Below are 20,078 nucleotides of genomic sequence, written 5' to 3'. Positions count from 1 at the left end.
ATGGCAATATAATTACCAAAACTGTTAACTATTTCACTGCTTATCATTTTAGCAGAAACCACCATCCATTAAGGGATTGAGTTTCCACTCTGACCCTTGACATACAGTGACAGGGTGTTGGTTCTGCCTACAAGGTCAGCCTAGCGTTCCCAGACACTGTTGCAGGAGTGCTCTATAAATGAGACATGTCTACACATGTAAATAGTTAGGTAACAGATAAAGTGCCTACAGATGGTGCTCACAAATATGCAGCATAGTTCCTGGGGTTTATAGGACCAATGAAACTTGCGCACTGCAAACCGCTTCCTCTGGGCAGCTCTTCAGATGGAGCTCTTAACTGATATGCATATCGTCCTGCAGCACTCTACTGGATCTGGGGGCTCTTTGGGGATAGTTTCAAGGGACTCTCATATAGGAAGGTCAGCAGCAACTGGCAAGCTTACTTACCTAGCTGCCCTCTGCTTCTTCGCACCATTTCTTGCCTCGCTCCTATGCTTCCCAAAATAGCTTCTTCAAGTTTTGCTCTCATGTCCTTTGACTTCTTAAATGTCAGACTGTTCATTCTTTCAAATACTTTCTTGCCCTGTAGATTTCAAACCAAAAAAGCACAGATGTTGAGGGAAGCCTCCTTTTACTTGGGATGGGCAAGAAGGCTAAATGGCTAGAACCTATCCCACAGGGTCAGGACGTGCTGTAGGAGATGTCCAGGCCATGATGTCCTCTGCAGGATCTGACAAGCCTGCAGCGGGGAGAGGACAAGGCAGATACGACTGAGGGGAGGACACAGGACCATCTGGTCACCTGGGAAGCTGCTAAATCTCCACTGCCATTGCAGGAAGTTTTCCCTGACACCTGAGAGTGAGTAAATAGGACAGTCAGCTTCTCTCTGCTCTTACTTCCTATGGCAGCCTCTGGGGTAACACATAGGGGGAAGCACCTGCCTGCAGGCCCAGGGGAGTGGCAAGCGGGCAGAGGCTTTTTTTAAATCAGCCACTCCGTGGTGAGAGGGCAGAGTCATGTGGCGGCTGGAAGATAGAGGGAAAGGGACAGATGCAGAGGGACCGGGGACTGGTGTGTGTACAGAAAGAGGCACAGCTGCCAGGATTTTGCAGGTCAGGAGAAGACAGCGAGGAGAGGGCGATGGGTGAAAGGGGCCTCTTTGGCACTGTGTAAGGGGCAGGGATGTCTGTTTTTCACTTTGTGCCTGGGTGCATGTCTGAATCCCATTCCCTACCTCGAGGGAGCTTGAATGCAACTAACCAATATTTCTGTACCTTGTACTCAAAACAGGAAACGCAGAGATACAGCAAATCCAGCAAGCGATTGAGCTGCAGCACGGAGAGGTCTGTGAACCATTTCTGCAGGACGCTTTCGTCGGCATTCCTGAGAACCCACAAGAGGCAGATCAAGAGGCTCCGGCTTGATTCTGCTGAGAAGGTTGAGTGCTGCCGACCAGTCTGAATAGACAGGAGCAATCACTTCAGCCACACCGATCAGTGCCCCAAATACTTTGATAGTCCATTAAAAATAGCTGCATCAGGTAATTATGCTGGGCTAACCAATCATCATCCATCAGACAAGGGCAGGGGCCAGCAGATTTGCATAAATAATCATTATGAGCTAACGTTGTCTGAATCACCCACATCACCCACAATGACAGAGCCCAGATGACATAAAAGACACTGAAATTCAGCCCTAGCAACGCATTTTAAGCTAAATTCAAGTTATGAAAGTGTCCTCCTTTAAGCTCCTTCTCAAGACCCACCTCCACTATGATGCTTTCAATACATTTCCAGCTAGTTAGCGGCCTGGCAGGGGACGTCCATTCATTAGCAGAATTACGGTAGAGAAAAAAACCCCAGCAACCACCTAGAAATCTGCAAATGATGAGCCTGTGTAATCTGATGTTCCCTTCATCTCCAGACCACCACGCCTTCCACTGTCTGAGTCATTTAGCCTCTTGGTCTTGGTCTGATTAGACTGGAAACTCTACACTGCAGGGGCTGTCCTCCCTTTGTATGGGTACAGCACCCAGCAAAATGGGGCCCTAATGTTGACTGGGGTCTATGGGTGCTACCGTAATCCAAATAAGGTGAAATCCACCCCGTGCAGAGGGTCAGCCCAAGGCTCGCGCCCCACTCAAGCTCCATTTATGACTTGATTAAGTGGGGCAGAGGCCTTGTGCTGAGAGCCTTTGCAAAAGGGTGAATTTCACCCAGAATGACCACAAGAGCAGCCATGGTACGGCATTTTCATCAGCTTGCTTTGAGAAAGAGGAACAGAAGCTTGGCAAAACTGATCATTCTATCTATGTCCCCTCCCCACCATCGGAAGGACAGGAATAACCTAATGCAAACACCATGTGTTTCACATTTCCCACTCCTCCCTCCTGCTATGTAACATGCACAGACGCATGCCGACTTCCGTCCCTTCTGCTTTGTGATCATCACCCTAGAGCATACAAATATCTGCCTGTTTACACATGCTCCAAAGGGGAATATTTTTGTACCGTTGATGTGAGTAGAAAACTGCTGGGTCGGGTGAGCTGAGGGACGGATGTTCCTGCAATGGCCATAGCAACTGTTTGACTTATCATGCTTCCACCTTCGCTTTCATAATCGTCGATGGTGACACAGCTTGGCCTTCCTCGCTGATTGTGAGTCTCTGCAGAGAAACACACGCACCTCAGTTAAACAGCGCATTCAAAGGTCCATTCCTCATAGCTCTTCTCTGTTGGTTTCATTTAACTGTCTGGTAATGGTCACTGAAAAAATTACATTAGACTATTATTGCTAGCAAATGGGGATCTTCTCTCTTTCTCTCTATATATATACACACATACATAGTTATGTAAATCAAACATATGACGCTAAGGGGAATTTTCGAAAATGTCTAAGGAATTTTGGAGCGTGAATCCCATTTTTGAAAGTGACCTAGGCACTATGGAGCCCAAGTTTCATTAAAAGTCAATAGGACTTAGGTTCCCTAAGTGTCTAAGGCACTTTTGAAAATGGGATATAGACTCTTAAGATACTTAGGCACTTCTGAAAATTTCCCCAAACCTTCACCATGTAATTTAACTTAAAGGGCTGAAATGCTCAATGAAGTATTCTCTATGTAGGGCACTACCAAATTCACGGCCATGCAAAACGCATCACAGACCATGAAATCTCGTCTCCCTCCTGTGAAATCTGATCTTTTGTATGCTTTTACCCTATACTATACAGGAGACTAGCACTTCTCAAACTGGAGGTCTCTATCCAAAATTGGGTTGTTCGGGGTCACAAGGCTATTGTAGGAGAGGTTGCATTGCCACCTTTATTTTTAAGCTGCCGTCAGAGCTGGGCAGCTGGAGAGTGATAGATGCTGGCTGGCCGCCCAGCTCTGAAAGCAGTGCTGCAGCCAACAGCAGCGCAGAATTAAAGGTGGCAATACCATATCATGCCACCTTTATTTCTGCACTTCTGCTGGCAGTGGCACTGCCTTCAGAGCTGAGCTCCCAGCCAGCAGCTGCAGAGCTTCCTACAGCCGGGGGAGGTTCCTGGAAATTGGTCTGACCAGCCCCTCAGAGTGGCCCCTGCAGGCAAAGAGGAAGTCCCATCCTGCAATAGCTCAGCCAGGACCAGCAGCTGGAGCCTGGCATATGGTAGGAGCCCTTGGGCCAGGACACTCCCAACCCTGCCCCTCCCCAGCTCCAGGCCCCGGGCCCTGGTACTCAGAGGTTAAAGGGGCCTTGGTCTGGCTGCTGGTGCCCAGCTCTGAAGGCAGCTCAACTGCCAGCAACAGTGCAGAAGTAAAGGTGGCAATACCACAACCCCCCCTACAATAGTCCTGTGACCTCCTCAAAATCCCCTTTTGGGTTGGGACCCCCATGGTTATAACACCATGAAATTTCAGATTTAAATATCTGAAACTGATATTTATGATTTTTTAAATCCTGTGACTGTGAAATTGACCAAAATTGACAGTGAATTTGATAGGGCCCTAGCTATATGCCAGACAATTTCAATATCCAGCTTCCCCACCCCGGTCTGAAATAGCCTAAACATTTCGCCCTTCAGGACACTCTTGTCTAGCAAACAGTAGGAAAGCTGCTGAAGAAGACAACATCAGGTAATGTGTAAAGGAACATAGGAATTTGTTTTTTTGGTGCTGTCTGTTGGTGCTATTGTTACCTATATGGGACTGTTGTCTCTTTGATTGGATGTATTTTTAAATACGTATCAGAGAGGCTTAGAGTGTCTAGATAGACACCTCTTCTTTTATTAGCCTAAATAAAATAAATAAATAAAATAAATTTAAAAAAAGTCTGCATATGGTAAAATTCTGCATCCACATGGGCAAAAGGACACATGCACAATGAATTATTGGTTTTGTGCAAACAAGTGGACAAATGCAGCTTTTATGCAAGGCAATTTTGAGCAAACATTTTGCAGCTGGTGGCTTACTGTGCCCACTAGCTATCTTGCCGATCAATATTGTTTCATTGTTTCCCTACATCTTTCTGTAGTTTTATACGTAGATATTAAGCTGGAATCGTTTTTTTATTCTCTTCGTACAGCACCTAGTACAATGGGTCCTGGTCCTTGACTAGGGCTCTTGGTCACTGTGGTAATACAAATAATAAATAAATATTATACTTTGAAAATAGCAACACCACCACAACACTTTGGTTGCTCACTCCAACAGCACTGACTTAATGCGCTCAAAAGTTGAGAGTAATTCAACATACATGCAAAGCCTGGTGCACAAAATACCTGTAAAATCATATAGCTGAGGCACGGTTTCCATGATCACGCCAATCAGAGGTAGATACAGCATAGCCACCCGGGCCTTTACCTGTGGGTCAGAGTACCGTGGATCGGAGTCATGACTGGACAGTAAATTGTGTACCATATTGATGACCTTCTTATGCAATCCAAACAAACTGTTAAAAGAGAGTTGAGTCACAGGGATTGGTTAATATCTTGAAAGTAAACAATACTTTGTAACTAAGTACGTTTTAAAAAATCCTGGTTTTTATTTTTAACCTGGCATGCACATACATGTATCATTATGCAATATTTCTCAATCTCAGACTCATTTTGGAGACTGGCTTTTATGAATTCACTGGCAGCTAAGCAGTAATTTTAACTATAGCAGAAAGAATGTAAGTGAGAAATACTCCTTCACTGACATACAGGTCTGCAGGTCCTTCAGAACTGATACAATGTGAATGCCCCAGAATCCTTCTATTGAAGAAATCTACTTATGCTACGTTTGATGGATCAGGTCTTGTTTGTAGAGTCTCACAAATTTATAACTGGAAACTAATGGGATCACAAGACACAAAAGAAAGGAACCTGAGAAGGGTCAGGGTTTTTAGTTTAGTTAGACCAGAGGTTGGCAACCTTTCAGAAGTGCTGTGCCGAGTCTTCATTTATTCACTCTAATTTAAGGTTTTGTGTGCCAGTAATATATTTTAATGTTTCTAGGAGGTCTCTTTCTCTAAGTCTATAATATATAACTAAACTATTGCTGTATGTAAAGTAAATAAGGTTTTTAAAATGTTTAAGAAGCTTCATTTAAAATTAAATTAAAATGCAGAGTCCCCCAGACTGGTGTCCAAGACCCGGGCAATGTGAGTGCCACTGAAAATCAGCTCATGTGCCGTCTTCGGCACGCATGCCATAGGTTGCCTACCCCTGAGTTAGACTGTTTAAAACTTTGGTTTTTACTTACACCTATTTAACTGAAACTTCTGACAAGCAGCCTTAGGATAAAAATTTTCTTTATACAAGATTTGAACATGCCTGACTCTTCAGCTGAAAAAACTTTTCCCCAGTTCTCTGGTCCTCCAAGGAGTCATCTAGCAAAAAAAAGGCACTTCCTTACTTGAAACTGGAAAGTCTTTGCCATGTGTGGTCCTGATCTGTATTCCACATCTGGGGGCATATGGGTACCATGCGCCCGAGTCCAGGAATTCTAACAAGCAGTGTCTCGTGGCCCACCCATATGCAGTAGTTCTCCTTGTACTCCAGACCGAGGGCATAAGAAGTGGTGCAGGCCAATGCCTCTTCAGTTCCTCTTCTTACAGTGAATCCAGAAGGATCCGAAGCAGAGGGGATGGAGGATGGGTGGCGGAACACAGATAGAGACCACATATCTTGAAGAACTTCCAGTTACAGGTGAGTAACCTCCATTTCTTCTTCAAGTGCTGGTCCCTATATGTATTCCACACATGGGCAACTGACAAGCAGTCTTCAGACTGGGGGAGCGTGTGAGGAAACTGGCAAGAAAGACGTCCTAAGGACTGCATCTGCATCGGAGGCTTGAACGATAGCATGTAATATTTTGTAAATGTGCAACTCGAATTCCAGAGAGCCGCTCTGCATATGTCCAGTAACTGTTCTTCCTGCAGTGATGCTGTAGAGGCAGCTTGAGCTCCGGTGGAATGTGCCCTTCCCCCGTCAGGTGAAGGGATATATGCTAATTGATTGCAGACAATGATGCATCCAGAAATCTATTTAAAGATTCTCTGAGAGGATATAGCTTGTCCTCGCGACCTTTCCAGTAGGGGAAGAAATGGCCTAGGAGACTTTCAGATAGATATGGTTTTCTGCAGGTAGAATGCTAAGGTATGTCTGATGTCAAGGGAATGAAGATCTCTCTCCTCAGCAGAGACATAGGGTTTTGGCAAGAAAACAGGTAAGTGATACAGAATTCCAAAAGAACTTTGGGGAGGAATTTAGGATGTTATCAAAGAAAGACCTTTTCCTTGTGAAAAACAGTATATGGTTTGTCTGCCATGAGGGCTCACATCTCACTCACTCTTCCGGCTGAGGTAATAGTCACTCAGAATGCAATCTTCATGGACAGGTGGGACATGGAACTTGTTGCCAAGGGTTCAAATGGTGGCCCAGGGAGTGCTGATAGTACGAACTGAGGTCCGACTGAGGTGTAGGTTTGACAATTGGTGAAAAGGTCCTAACTAGGCCTTTCATAAATCTCATTGTAATAGGGTGAGTGAAGATGGAACGTCCATCTACTAGAGGAAGGAAGGCACTGTTCACGGCTAGATGGACCCGCAGTGAGAGCAAATGGAAAGACATGAATGTTTTAAAAACAAAAGGTAATCTAAAACAACTGGGATACTTGAATTTGGAGACAGCTGCTTATGCTGAACCCAGGTAGAAAAACGTTTCCATTTAGCTAGGCAGCAGGTTCTAGCTGAGTCTTTTCTACTTTGAGTAAGAATAGCTTGGATGGATGTTGAGCAAGAGAATCCTAGTTCTGATGCCCATCCAAACATCAGGCCATTAGGTGGAGTAGTTCTGGACTGGGGTCTCTTATTCTGACCCTTTCTTGGGTAAGGAGATCTGGGAAGGGGTGGATCCTGAAAGGAGGACAGATTGACATCTGGAGCTCTGTGAACCAAAACTGTCTGGGCCATTTCTGACAGATCTTTCTCAAGACCTTTGTAATAGGCAAATAGGAGGGCAGACATTTCTGAGATTGCATGTCCACAGAAGAACATTGCCCTGGGAACCACGACCCTTAGCTCCTCTGGGCAGTACAAAGGAAGCTTCCTGCTCATTTGGGAAGAGATCTCATTGAAGTGCTCCCCAACGAGCGACTATCTTACACAGCTCTAGTCTGAGCATCTCCCACTTGTGAGCTACACAGAAGTGCTTGCTCAGGTTGCCTGCAAAGGAGTTTTGGGCCCCTGGAAGGTGTGTGGCTTGGACAGCAGTGCAGTTATAAATTATTTACAAATTTACAGAGTATAAGGATAAAAGCTGGAGAAATCTGTGGACACAGGGATTCCTTTTCAGGCCATGCACTGGTAAGAAGGAACTGAGGAGGCATCAGCCTGCACTACCTCTAATATCCTCAGTCTGGAGCACAAGGAAAACTACTGTGCAAGTGCAGGCAAACGGACACGTCTTGAAATTCCTACAAGCCTCAGGAGTATGGCGTGCATGAGCAGCCCATGTGCGGAATACACATAAGGACCAGCACTCAAAGAAGAACAGAAAAATAAGGGTACATATTCCTTGTATTTCTAATTAAAAAATCCCCCAAACAAACAGGAAAAACAAGATCAAAAGAACCTTTCTGGCCTTCTTTATTCACTGTAAAGACGCAAAAGAGGACACAGTCTAGATGTTTTCCCCTTTTGCAGGTCACCAGCAACACATTCCTTTTCCAATATGTAAGTTATTTTTTCTTTGAACCTCAGGAGAGCCCCACTCTGGTCCCTTCCTTCAACACACTGCAGGCCTGGGACTTTGGCAACCTCTGTGACCTCAGTGAAAAGGAAAGAAATAGGAAAAACCCTTGGGTAGCTCTATAACAACTGCCTGCAGAGCAGATGCAGAACCTCTCTGTCTTCTATAGGCAACAAGCTTGACCCTCCTCAAGGTCCTTTGATCCAATCCATGAAGCAGGGAAGAGTTTCCATGCTCCACATTTTTGTATTACATGTCCCCCAGGATTTGACCCTTAGGTCTTAAAGTGATCTGGGTATTTCAGGCACCATCTACTCACAGTTATTACTAAGTCAGTGGACCTGGTTACAAAAGGCTAACATCTGTAGATAAACATTGGAGTGTCCACATTTTTAAACAGGTTACAGGGACATACTCAGGGGTGTTACAGTACAGTACAACAATTGCATTGTAACTGGGTCTTCCAGCTTGGTTATATGTGCGGTGTCACTGGGACCTAACACAGCTAGGGAGGAAACATTTAAAGTGTCAGGAAATTACAAACCACAATTAGAAAAAACCTTTTTGCTATAATTGTAAAGTAACTGCCTTTACGTCCAATTAGTAAAAGCTAAAGGAAAAACTGCCTTGGAGATCACAGGGCTACCCAGCTTATGTAACACCATCAAACTTTGTCTCTGCTCCACCACTTTCCACAGCTGGCACGAAGGAGGTGGGAGCTGATATTTCCGAGCCATATCAGAGAATAACAAAGAAGATCTATTAATTTTGTCAAATATCAGAGGGGTAGTTGCGTTAGTCTGGATCTGTAAAAGCAGCAAAGAGTCCTGTGGCACCTTACAGACTAACAAACATATAGGAGCATGAGCTTTCGTGGATGAATACTCACTTCTTCGGATGCATGGAGCTCATGCTCCAATACGTCTGTTAGTCTATAAGGTGCCACAGGACTCTTTGCTGCTTCTATTAATTTTGCTACTGAGCCTGCATTAAACAGACCTCGCTGCCCACAGCTGGTCTCTTTGCCATCTCAGTTCTAGATTTACCCTATATTCAGGTGTTGCATAGTTGTATTATATGTTCTTTGTTTAATGGGGAGCTGTCCCAAACACTGAGGGCTAGATTCTGATTCCCTTATTTGTGTTCAATAGTACGTACCTTCCTCCACAATTCCGCTGACTTAACAGGACTCTTTGAGGACGAAAGAGCTACCCAACTTGAGTAAGGGGATCAGAATCTGGCCCTTGGGCAATGAGCAACATCACCAACAAAGAAGACATTTGTGCTAAGACAATCCAACCAGGACTTGATTTGTTCGGACTTTCCTCTTCTGTCACTGCAGCACACTAGTTGTCTCATCCACCTGTTAAGCCTTGTCTTTTAGATTGTAATCTCCTTGGAATAGGGCATTGATTATATGTTTGTACAGCTCCTAGCACAATGAGACCCCAACCTTTGAACACTAACACAATATATGGCAAACAATAATAGTAATAATACATTTAAAAGGTATTATTAAGGCTTTTCTGTACATGAATTATGAAGTATTCCATAGAAAACACGTATAGTGCAATTGAATGCAAACAGCTTGCATACAACAGACAGGATAATGGAACGAACAAGTTAAACAAGTCTACGTTTCAATAACTTTCTGTCATGTACAGAGCTCAGAGGAGAACCCATGAATTTCCTATACAAAAGCAGTTAGCTATGTATCCCTTAACCCATTCCCACTGCAGGGCAACACATCTGGCAATAATTCTAAATTATTCCAGAGTACGGTGGCTGAAATAGATAACTTTTTAATGATTAGTGTAGTCTTAGTCCTGCATTGATAAATTGTCCAAATCAGGAAATGTCTTACAGGTGAAATCCACAACTGGTGAAAATTAATATACTCCACTGATGTCAACAGAGCTACATCAATTTACATCATCCGAGGATAGGGCCTTTAAAACTCTCCATAGGAATGGGGAGGGGAAGAATAGATCTGAACAGAGCAATTTACCCTGCACACTGAATCAACTTGTTCTTGACCTAATTTTCCCCTGGACTTTCAAATGGCTGTATTTTCTAACAAAGGGCTACGCTAGTTTTTACTCTGTTTTCCCTTTCCAGTTGCAGCTTCTTTGACCAATTCCAGGGACTCCTCCTTGAAATTATTACGTGTGTATCATCAGAATGGAGCCAGCACATGTGAGCTTGGGTATAGAAAGCTTCAAAAGCAAACAGGAAAAGCACTTTTGAAAATGAATGGATGAGTGACTTGAACATATGACTCAAGTAGGGAAAATAATGTTTCAAGTTTCTGTTTGCAGCTTAAAATACAATCATCCAAATAGGCAGATCTAGTCTTAACCATTACATTAAGGGGCTTTTTTTGTTTTGTTTTGTTTTGTTTTTTTCCCTTTACGCTTTCCAGACCTCACATTTTCACACAATCTGTTTCCCAGTGGCTTTCCATCCAGCACAAAGTTGTGTGAGGGCGTGTGGGTGCGCACAGTGTGAGTGAATGGAGGTGAAGCTGGTCTGAGCAGTGAGTTCCTTTGTGCGTCAGGGCAGCTGAACAAAAACTGGGGTCAATGTCCAGACCCACTGGAACTAGTCCATGCTTGAGGGCTCGTGTCTTTGCGTGGAAGGGGTTTCCCATGTATGAGAGAGCTCAGCAGGCAGGCTAGATTAGAAAAGACAGAGTGCAGAGAAGAGGAGGTTACTCACTTGTGCAGTAAATGACATTCTTCCAGATGAGTGTTCCTCTGGGGGCTCCACTCCAGATGTTGGTGCGCACCTGAGCCTTTGCTCAAAGATTTCTACAGCAGTACCCGCACAGGCCATGCATGCGCGGTGTCTACCTCGCATGCCAGCCATGTCTCAACAGAGCACATGCATGGCCGGGTTCCTCAGTTCCTTCTCTACAACGGAGACAACTACAACTCTGAAGTAGAGTGGAGGAGGGCGGATAGTGGAACCCACAAGGACACTCATCTCAAAGAACGTCAGTTACTGCACAGGTGATTAACCTCCTCTTCGTAAGAGAGATGTCCCTGTGGGTGCTCCACTCCAGGTGACTGAAAAGCAGTGTCTCTTAAGGAGGTGGGACTTTGGATCTGGTAAGAAAGCTGTGGATAATACATCCCTGCCCATCTGAGTATTAGTTAAGGGTCATCGGGTAAGAGCATAGTGTTTTGCAAAGGTGTGTTCGGAAGCCCAAGTGGCAGCCCTGCAAATATCTGCAAGGGGAATGTTACGTAGGAAAGCCACAACTGTCGCCAGGGATCTGGTGGAGTGTGCTCTGATAGAAGTTGGAGGAGTCATGTTCTTCAATTGATAACAAAGGCGAATGCAACTTGAAAGTCTCTGATTAGAGATGGCTGTACCTCTGCAGCATTCCACAATGGAAACAAAGAGTTTTGGGCAATTGCTAAAGGGTGTGGTCCTGTCCAAGTACAAAGACAAAGCTCTGTGCAAATCTAGCGTATGCATTGTTGACTCAAAAGTGTTTGCATGCGCTTAGGGAAAAAGGTAGGTAAGTAGATAGGTTCGTTAAAGTGAAAAGATGAGTGCTCCTTGGGAAGAAATTTGGGGTGCAGTCAGAGCGTGACTTTGTCCTTAAAAAATATAGTGTACAGTGGAGCCGCCATGAGTGCTCCGATTTCTCCTGCACATCTGGCAGAGGTAACTGCCACTAAAAATGCAGTTTTCATGGATAGGTGCAGGAGAGAGTATTTTGCTAGGGTTCAAATAGTTGCTGTGTCAAACATGGTAGGACTAAGTGAAGGTCCCAAGGTGAAATGGGAGGTTTAATGTCCGGGTACAGGGACTGGAGGCCATTAAGGAACTGCTTTGTGATGGGATGAGCAAAGATAGTGGTTTCTCCGGTCTTGTGGTGGAACGCCATAATTGCAACTTCGATGGAACCGAGCGAGAGTCCAGATAGTTTAAGCCCTAAAAGGTAGTTGAATATTAATGGAAGACGCGCGGGATTAGGAGCGATTTGTTCGTCAGAGCACCAGTGCGTGAATCTCGTCCACTTCTGAAGATAGGTGGTATGTGTGGAATGTGTTCTACTATGTAAATGTACCCTTTGAACCTGGGCCAATGGGAGCTGCGAAGCCGGCGCTCTGGTTGGAGGCAGCATGCAGAGCTGCCTGGCCATACCTCCGCATAGCTACTGAACAAGGGGGATGTCGCCGCTTCTGGGAAGCCCCAAGGTAAGTGACGCCCAGAGCCCACCTCACCCTGTCCAGTGTCCCAACCCTCTGTCCCCTTCCACACCCAAACTCTGCCGCTGCTGCGGTGGCTCGAGACTGCCCCAGCAGCGGCCGGTGTGCCTGGCACAGGGGATGCCTGAGCTGCCCCTGAGCCAAGCGCACTGGCCAGTGCAGAAGTCTTGGAGCTCATGGAAAGTCATGGAATCCGTGACCTCTGTGACAAACCCACAGCCTTACCTATGAGGAAGACTGAAAATATTGGTTTTATTTAGTCTGGAAAAGAGAAGACTGAGAGGGGACATGATAACAGTTTTCAAGTACATAAAAGATTGTTACAAGGAGGAGGGAGAAGAATTGTTCCCCTTAACCTCCGAGGATAGGATAAGAAGCGATGGGCTTAAATTGCAGCAAGGGAGGTTTAGGTTGGACATTAGGAAAAACTTCCTAACTGTCAGGGTGGCTAAGCACTGGAATAAGTTGTCTAGGGAAGTTGTGGAATCTCCATCACTGGAGATTTTTAAGAGCAGGTTAGACAAATACCTGTGAGTTACTAAGTTTTTCCTAATGTCCAACCTATACCTTCCTTGCTGCAATTTAACCCACATTGCTTCTTGTCCTATCCACAGAAGTTAAGGGAAACAATTCTTCTCCCTCCTCCTTGGATACAGAGGGACCCAGACAAATTAGAGGATTGGGCCAAAAGAAATCTGATGAGGTTCAACAAGGACAAATGGAGAGTTGTGCACTTAGGAAGGAAGAATCCCATGCACTGCTCCAGACTAGGGACCGAATGGCTAGGCAGCAGTTCTGCAGAAAAGGACCCAGGAGTTACAATGGACGAGAAGCTGGATATGAGTCAACAGTGTGCCCTTGTTGCCAAGAAGACTAATGGCATTGTGGGCTGTATAATTAGGGACATTGCCAGCAGATCGAGGGACGTGATCATTTCCCTCTATTCGGCATTGGTGAGGCCTCATCTAGAGTACTGTGTCGAGTTTTGGTCCCCACACCACAAGAAGGATGTGGAAAAAATGGAAAAAGAGTCCAGTGGAGGGCAACAAAAATGACTAGAGGGCTGGAGCACATGACTTATGAGGACACACTGAGGGAACTGGGATTATTTAGTCTGAAGAAGTGAACAATGCGGGACATTTGATAGCTGCTTTCAACTATTTGAGAGTGGGTTCCAAAGAGGATGGATCTAGACTGTTCTCAGTGGTACCAGATGACAGAGCAAGGAGTAATGGTCTCAAGTTGCAGTGGGGGAGGTTTAGGTTGGATATTAGGAAAAACTTTTTCACTAGGAGGGTGGTGAAGCACTGGAATGGGTTACCTAGGGAGGTGATGGAATCTCCTTCCTTAGAGGTTTTTAAGGTCAGGCTTGACAAAGCCCTGGTTGGGATGATTTAGTTGGGGACTGGTCCTGCTTTGAGCAGGGGCTTGGACTAGATGACCTTCTGAGGCCCTTTCCAACCATGATATTCTATTATTCTGTCAGGAATGGTCTAGATAATACTTAGTCCTGTCTTGGGTGTAGGGGATTGGACTAGATGACCTCTAGAGGTCTTTTCCAGTCCTATGATTCTATGATTACTCGGCAGTATTCCAAGTTCTGAAAATTTCTTGCTGCATAACCTTGGCAAACAACTTTAAAATACTCTATGTTTCACTTTATCCATCAGTAGTACAGCTATATTTACCGATCTTACAGGGGAGTTGTGAGGTTTAATATATATTTATAAAGTGATTGAGATCCTAAGATGAAAGGTGCTACTATACCTAAACCCAACATCAGCAGACATTTTCTTACTCTTGAAAATTATGTTCTTGCTACTGCTGCAAAAAGCTACTTTCTGCCACTGCTCAACAGCAGCCTCCACAGCCAATTGAAGAGTATCATTGAAAGGCTCCATTGGGAGACTCTCATCCCCTCATTCTCAGCTAGGAGAATGTGCCTGTAAACAGGATTGGAGAGTCGAGGTTAACAGAGATAGGAATGGGGGGGCAGAGCAAGTAGGTGGGGAGGATTCTCAGGTTGGAGGACTTGTTTCCTACTCCCACTCTCCTCTCAGATTATATATGTAAATTAACTCTGTCCATGGCAGTAGTTTGCACGTGATCCACCATCTACTTAGATTACAGTAACCTCTTGGGAAAAAGTTAAAAACTCACCCTTCAGCATCAGGATCTAAAATGACAGCCAGCTCTGTTAACACAAGCCCTGCCAAGTAATGCTGCTGGCGGAAAGGCACAGACAATTCAAACATATTTGCAATCTTCTGGTCTTGGACATTTGTAGAGAATCCAGAACTCTGTTGAAAAACCCAAGTGTTAAAAGTTGTGTAATGAGCCACTGAGGATACAGAAAGATACAGCTTATGAAATACAGGACAAGCCCTGTCCAGATTCAATAAAATCTCATGCAGCCACTATTTCACTCATTTTTTGGCTACATATCTACTTATGTTACCTGTAACTTCATTAACTTTTCAATAATTCAGAGTAGATGCATTTTACTTTTGTTCCCTTCTTAGTTAAGAATATGCATTATAAACCAGAGGATGAAAAAACAATCTGATGAGCAAGAGCAGTGCTACTGAGCAAGGCAACGTGTTTGCTGAGTAATGACTATTTTTTGCACATTCACGCTTTTGCACAGGATGGGAAAAGGTAGTCGAATGATGCTTGGATGTTACAAAGTGAATGGACCTTGGTTATTTTAATGATCACAGAAGATCAACACAAGTCAGAATAAAAGCCTGTTCTTCGCTTCAAAGGAAAATGTTCTGCTTACACACTATGGCTAAAAGTTTAGGGTTTCAGAGACGCGCTTTAAGCTTCCATTCTGGCAATCCTAATATGGGTAACTCAGCTACAAGGAGGAATGCCAAGTGTACTGCCCATAGGCCCCTCTAAGCCACTCAACCTGCATTGCCTGTATTTTTTAAATAAGTGATCAAAGAGGCATGAGCAGGAAAGGAACCTGAACATGTGTGTGACACATCTGTCTCTGAGACTTACTCCTATGAACAAAGCTCTGCTTGAATTTCCACATGTGGCCTTTGCTGCTTTGCCTACCTGAGAAGTTGCCGAAGACACAGACGGTGAGGGAGATGCAGGTGGCGTGAGTAGGCTACAGGGTAAATTCAAGGTGACGTAGTGCTCATGGCTGCAGATAATGCGGAGGAAGTCCAGCCTCAAGGATACAAGGATGCTTGGATTTGGTAAGGAATAAAGCTTTGAAGACACCTGGCAAGAATAACACAAAACTATACAGTTAATAGTAATACAGCACAAGAATGCAGCAAGTGACTTCCGACATATCCTCCATCACCACGTTATACAGCAGGAAAGTCCAGATTAAAGGGTTTCATAATGCTTTAGCTGTCATTAAATAGCAGTAAGACACACACCACTTCTCTGTAGTTTCAATTAAAAAAGTCACATAGGGGAACTGTACATTTAACACTTACCACAGCCAATAATGCTGATAACAAAATAATATTTGCATAATAGACATACTAATTCCAATTACAAATTAAATCCCATCTACTTCACATGCAATATTGAACTCCTACTGATTTCAGTAGGAAGTTGCACAAATAAGATCAAGGAAAACACTTCAGCAGGCGGGCTAGTCACACACATAGGTGATGGAACTAGGGGTGCTGCCACGCCCCCTGGCTTGAGGTGGTTTCCATTATATACAGGGTTTACTGTTTAGTTCAATAGCTCTCAGCACCCCTACTATGAAAACTGTTCCAGCCCCTCTGGTCACACAGTAGGCAACAGAGTTCAAATACTATTATCGTTCAGGCCATCTACTATGGAATGTTTCAATCTGTAGTAAAGATGAACCTGAACCCCAGATCCAAATACCCCCAGACATCATGGATGCTCAGATCCACATTTTGCAGTCAAACTCCTTTCTAATCTCTTCCTCCATTACTCTGGTGGCAACACACATGGAGAGAGATTCCTCCCTCCCAGTGTAGCTCCATCGACTTAGTGGACTAACTCCTGATTTAGACAGTATACCTGAGAAGGGAATCAGGCACAGAGATGTAGAAGCATTAAAACACAAGCTGAATGATACATCAAGATAATCTTTTTTTAAAGACATGCTGATAATGGAATGTTGTGTTCCTGCTTCACAGCTGGTCCTAAGGAAGTTACAGTAGTGTGATGTGACATGGTACCCAGCTAATACATAACATTTCTCTGCATTTACCTGTTTGTAGCAGGCCTTAATAAGGCTAAAGACAAACCCTCGATCCATGATAGATAGCAGATCATTGAGGAAAAATCCAAGACTGGTGTTGAGCCTTTCAATCATTTCTGTATCCTGAATGGGAGAACAAAAAGAGAAAATGCAGGGGAAAGAGCGCTGTTATATATGGTAACACAACGGTTTCAAATTAAGGCCCTGATCTATGCACCTGGATGGAACAAGCTGCAGAATTGGCCAGAGTGCAGCTAAGTGCTTGCCATTACCTTCTGAAACCGAGAGACTATATCATTGGCAATTGTGCTGACCAGAGCACATATGTCATCCATAAAACGTTCCGGAAAACGATTCTTCCTTGGAGCATCCAGTTTGTCAGCAAAATACAAATGATGCACCATACTCTTCACCTATAGGAAACATACATTACTAGTAACAATCATTTGTGGAAAGCATTATGCTATTAACAGTGGTGTCTGTTTTACTAAAAACCTGGATTAATCCCGTAAGCAATGGGTTTCCAGTTTGCTCACCATAAGCTCGAAGAAGAACCATGCCTGCTGTAAAGCTGCCTCCCGAACACTTCCACTGCAGACGACCCACTGTAAGGCCAGCTCTTCATGAAAAAGCTAAGCAGATTCAAATCCAGAATTAGTCCTAGTACCCACGTTGGCTTGCAACACAATCAACGTGAAAAATGGAAGCACAACACAGGAAAAATATGGAGAACAATGTGGATAAGCAAAATAATAAATGTTAATGCAACAGCAGTGACAATGTTCCTTAAAGGATCCCCCCCAATTAACAATATAGGACGCTGCTATGATGTGTGAGGTGAGAAACATCACGTCATTTTGGTCCAACATTAAAATTTAAGTGTTGACAATTTTCTTCCCTCCCAAATTATTTGTTGCTCAAATTAGTTTAAAAATCTACCTTTCTGCCTGGTCAGATTCTTGAAGTAAAAGGGAGTAAAAAGGGGACATATAAAGCAATTTGTACACAAGTGTATATTTATTTTGAGAAAGAACTTTAGCAAAATGGTACACATGGGAAAAATAAACCATATTGCACTAACAGTTACCTTCTTGCTTTAGTTTCAATTCCCAGAAACAACAAATCACAGACTAGTAGAAGTCACTGGTGGTGTTTTTATTATTCAAAAAGTCAACAGATTTTGTGTCACTGGCATTATTTAGGAGTAGATTCTTACCTCCTTTCAATTGGCATAAATCCAGAGTAAACCCTGACTTCTCTGGTTACACTGGATTTACACTCATGTAAGTGAGATCAGAATCTGGCCCTCTGTGTTAAATATCTAACACATTTTAATTCACTGTATTAGAGCAAGTAATTTACATAATCCAATAGCAGCACTAATATTTTTTAAAACCTAAAGTAATTCCATCTAAGGAACAGGAACATTCGTCAGACAAGCATTTCCTGCTGTTTTTACTCATCCTCATTCACTGAGTCAGGACATTTTATATTTGCTAGCGGTCTAGTATACAGAAGTGCTCAGCAAAAGCAGTTCCCCACTGACCTCTGAAAATCAGGCCAAAATAAAAGATAGACAATTATGTTTCAGAATGACTCGACCTCCCTGCCCCACGATATCAATTGCCTTCACTGACATCTACCTTTTTAGTTGGTAACCGTCCTGTTAATGTTTGTAAGAAACTTGACGTCTCTGTGTGCGAAGACATACGATTACAACTTCGATCTGTAGCCTACGGAGTGGAGATGAATGAATGATGACAGCACATTAAAGTTTGCTGGGGATGGTTTCTGCAGCTCAAGGACAGTGTACATTTACAAAATACTGTTTAACAGTAGATTTCACGGGTTTTTACACCTTACCCCCCCCTCAAACTCTTAGCCATCTGTTTAAACAAACAGAGTGACAACAATAAAAAGCATTGTTGTGGTTTGGTTGGTTTTTTTTTTAAGATTTACATGTTCTTTAAATAAAAGCATGTTTTTATGCACAAAGACATTTAATGCTGCAAAGCATGAAACTTTTCCATACTTATATTCTGTCAGCATGCAGATGTCTAGACTATTACATTTTTATGTTTTAGTGTCATACCTCTCAATCTACCAGTCCAAATGTGAACCACCCCGAAAATGACCCACCTATTAGTACAGGGAATTAGAAAATTACACAAGTTTTTTTTTTTTAGCATATACAACTTTATCCATAAACTCAATTTCAGGATTCAACATTTCTGATGGAAATAACTTGCCTTAATGCAAGTTAGTTCAGACTGGAGGGAGATAAATTTGAGTTTACAAGGAAGGAAAGTTGAGAGGTATGTTCAAAACCATCATGCAGTGTAAGGCAACAGGCAACCAGGGTTAAATAAGTGAAGCCTATCTTATGTAAGCCACTACAAATTTCATACTTTGCAACACAGAACAGATACAGCTGCATCTCATGAATCATTGCTTCCAGCACTTTGTTTTGGTTTAATTATCTCTCATTCAAACATTCACATTAAAAAGGAAGGATCAATTGAATATGAAAGACACTAAATGCTTTATGAAAATGGTAAAATGGTTCACGACGTTAAAACAAAAAGCAAACATGATGCTGCATAAAATTGTGATCATTATCATTAAAAATGTGCTTCACCTAAAAGTAGAAACTAATGCTAAAAAACAACAACAAAGGAAAGGAGCTGTAGCATCTAAATTTCACAAACCAGTAACTACTGAAACGAAAGGAAGGGGACACTGTTTATGCATTTTTGGGTTTTCATGCAGTGGGGGGGGGCGGGGGGAGGGAAGAGGAGAAGTGCTAATTTGAAAATAAAAAATAAAAATCATTAACTTTTCAAAGATTGAAAAAAGCAAGCCACCAAAACTACAGTATACACTTAAAAGGAGATGTTCTTTAGGGAAAGATCAGCCAATAAAAAACAAAAACAAAAAAACCAAAACTCTAATGTAGACACCACCTGTGTTGACTCTGCACTTGGACTGGGGTTGGATCCCCATGGGGCAGCTTTGGGACCACCAGTGTTTACCCAGGAATTGGAGCGGTCTAAACCCTGGGCATATAATAGAAAGCAGTTGGGAAAGGAAAGACATATTACATGTTGCATGCCACACAGTAGTCTAATTTAGAGACATGCAGTCCTTAAAAGAAATCAAAATGTGTTTAACACACATCACCAATTAGTACTGTTAAAGCAACCTGAATTCTCAGGCATGTGTTGAGAAATTTTAGTCCCGAAGGCTATTTTATTATTTTTCAATCACACAAACACAACACTAACACTGATAAGAGCACCTGTTCAGCCTGCAGCTGTTCAGGCTACACCTGTTGTATTTGTACTCTCAAATTATGAGACCAAATTCTGCTCTTACTTACATCTTGAGTAAATCCAGTGACTTCACTGGAATTACTCCAGATTTACATTGATGTAG

The 20,078-nt window shown here is 43.3% G+C and overlaps 1 protein-coding gene across 12 annotated transcripts in view; it reads right to left on the bottom strand.

Annotated features, from left to right (window-relative positions):
• Positions 1-20,078, bottom strand: part of DOCK7 (dedicator of cytokinesis 7) — a 160,585-nt gene that overhangs the window by 35,734 nt on the left and 104,773 nt on the right. For 7 of the 12 annotated variants that reach the window (XM_030572523.1, XM_030572524.1, XM_030572525.1 and 4 more), the window contains 11 exons: positions 19,607-19,699; positions 18,287-18,376; positions 17,180-17,275; positions 16,916-17,056; positions 16,653-16,766; positions 15,500-15,670; positions 14,594-14,733; positions 4,758-4,927; positions 2,510-2,664; positions 1,275-1,457; positions 448-583 (listed from right to left, as the gene is read on the bottom strand). In XM_030572523.1, coding sequence (XP_030428383.1) covers positions 448-583; positions 1,275-1,457; positions 2,510-2,664; positions 4,758-4,927; positions 14,594-14,733; positions 15,500-15,670; positions 16,653-16,766; positions 16,916-17,056; positions 17,180-17,275; positions 18,287-18,376; positions 19,607-19,699 — 1,489 coding nt within the window. The remainder of the gene's footprint in view (positions 1-447; positions 584-1,274; positions 1,458-2,509; positions 2,665-4,757; positions 4,928-14,593; positions 14,734-15,499; positions 15,671-16,652; positions 16,767-16,915; positions 17,057-17,179; positions 17,276-18,286; positions 18,377-19,606; positions 19,700-20,078) is intronic. The other 5 variants (XM_030572531.1, XM_030572532.1, XM_030572533.1 and 2 more) reach the window with 2 other exon arrangements.

Source organism: Gopherus evgoodei, chromosome 8 (assembly GCF_007399415.2).
Source record: "Gopherus evgoodei ecotype Sinaloan lineage chromosome 8, rGopEvg1_v1.p, whole genome shotgun sequence".
NCBI lineage: Eukaryota > Metazoa > Chordata > Testudines > Testudinidae > Gopherus > Gopherus evgoodei.
Note: the sequence above shows the minus strand (reverse complement) of the source record. Positions and strands in the feature narration are given on the sequence as shown.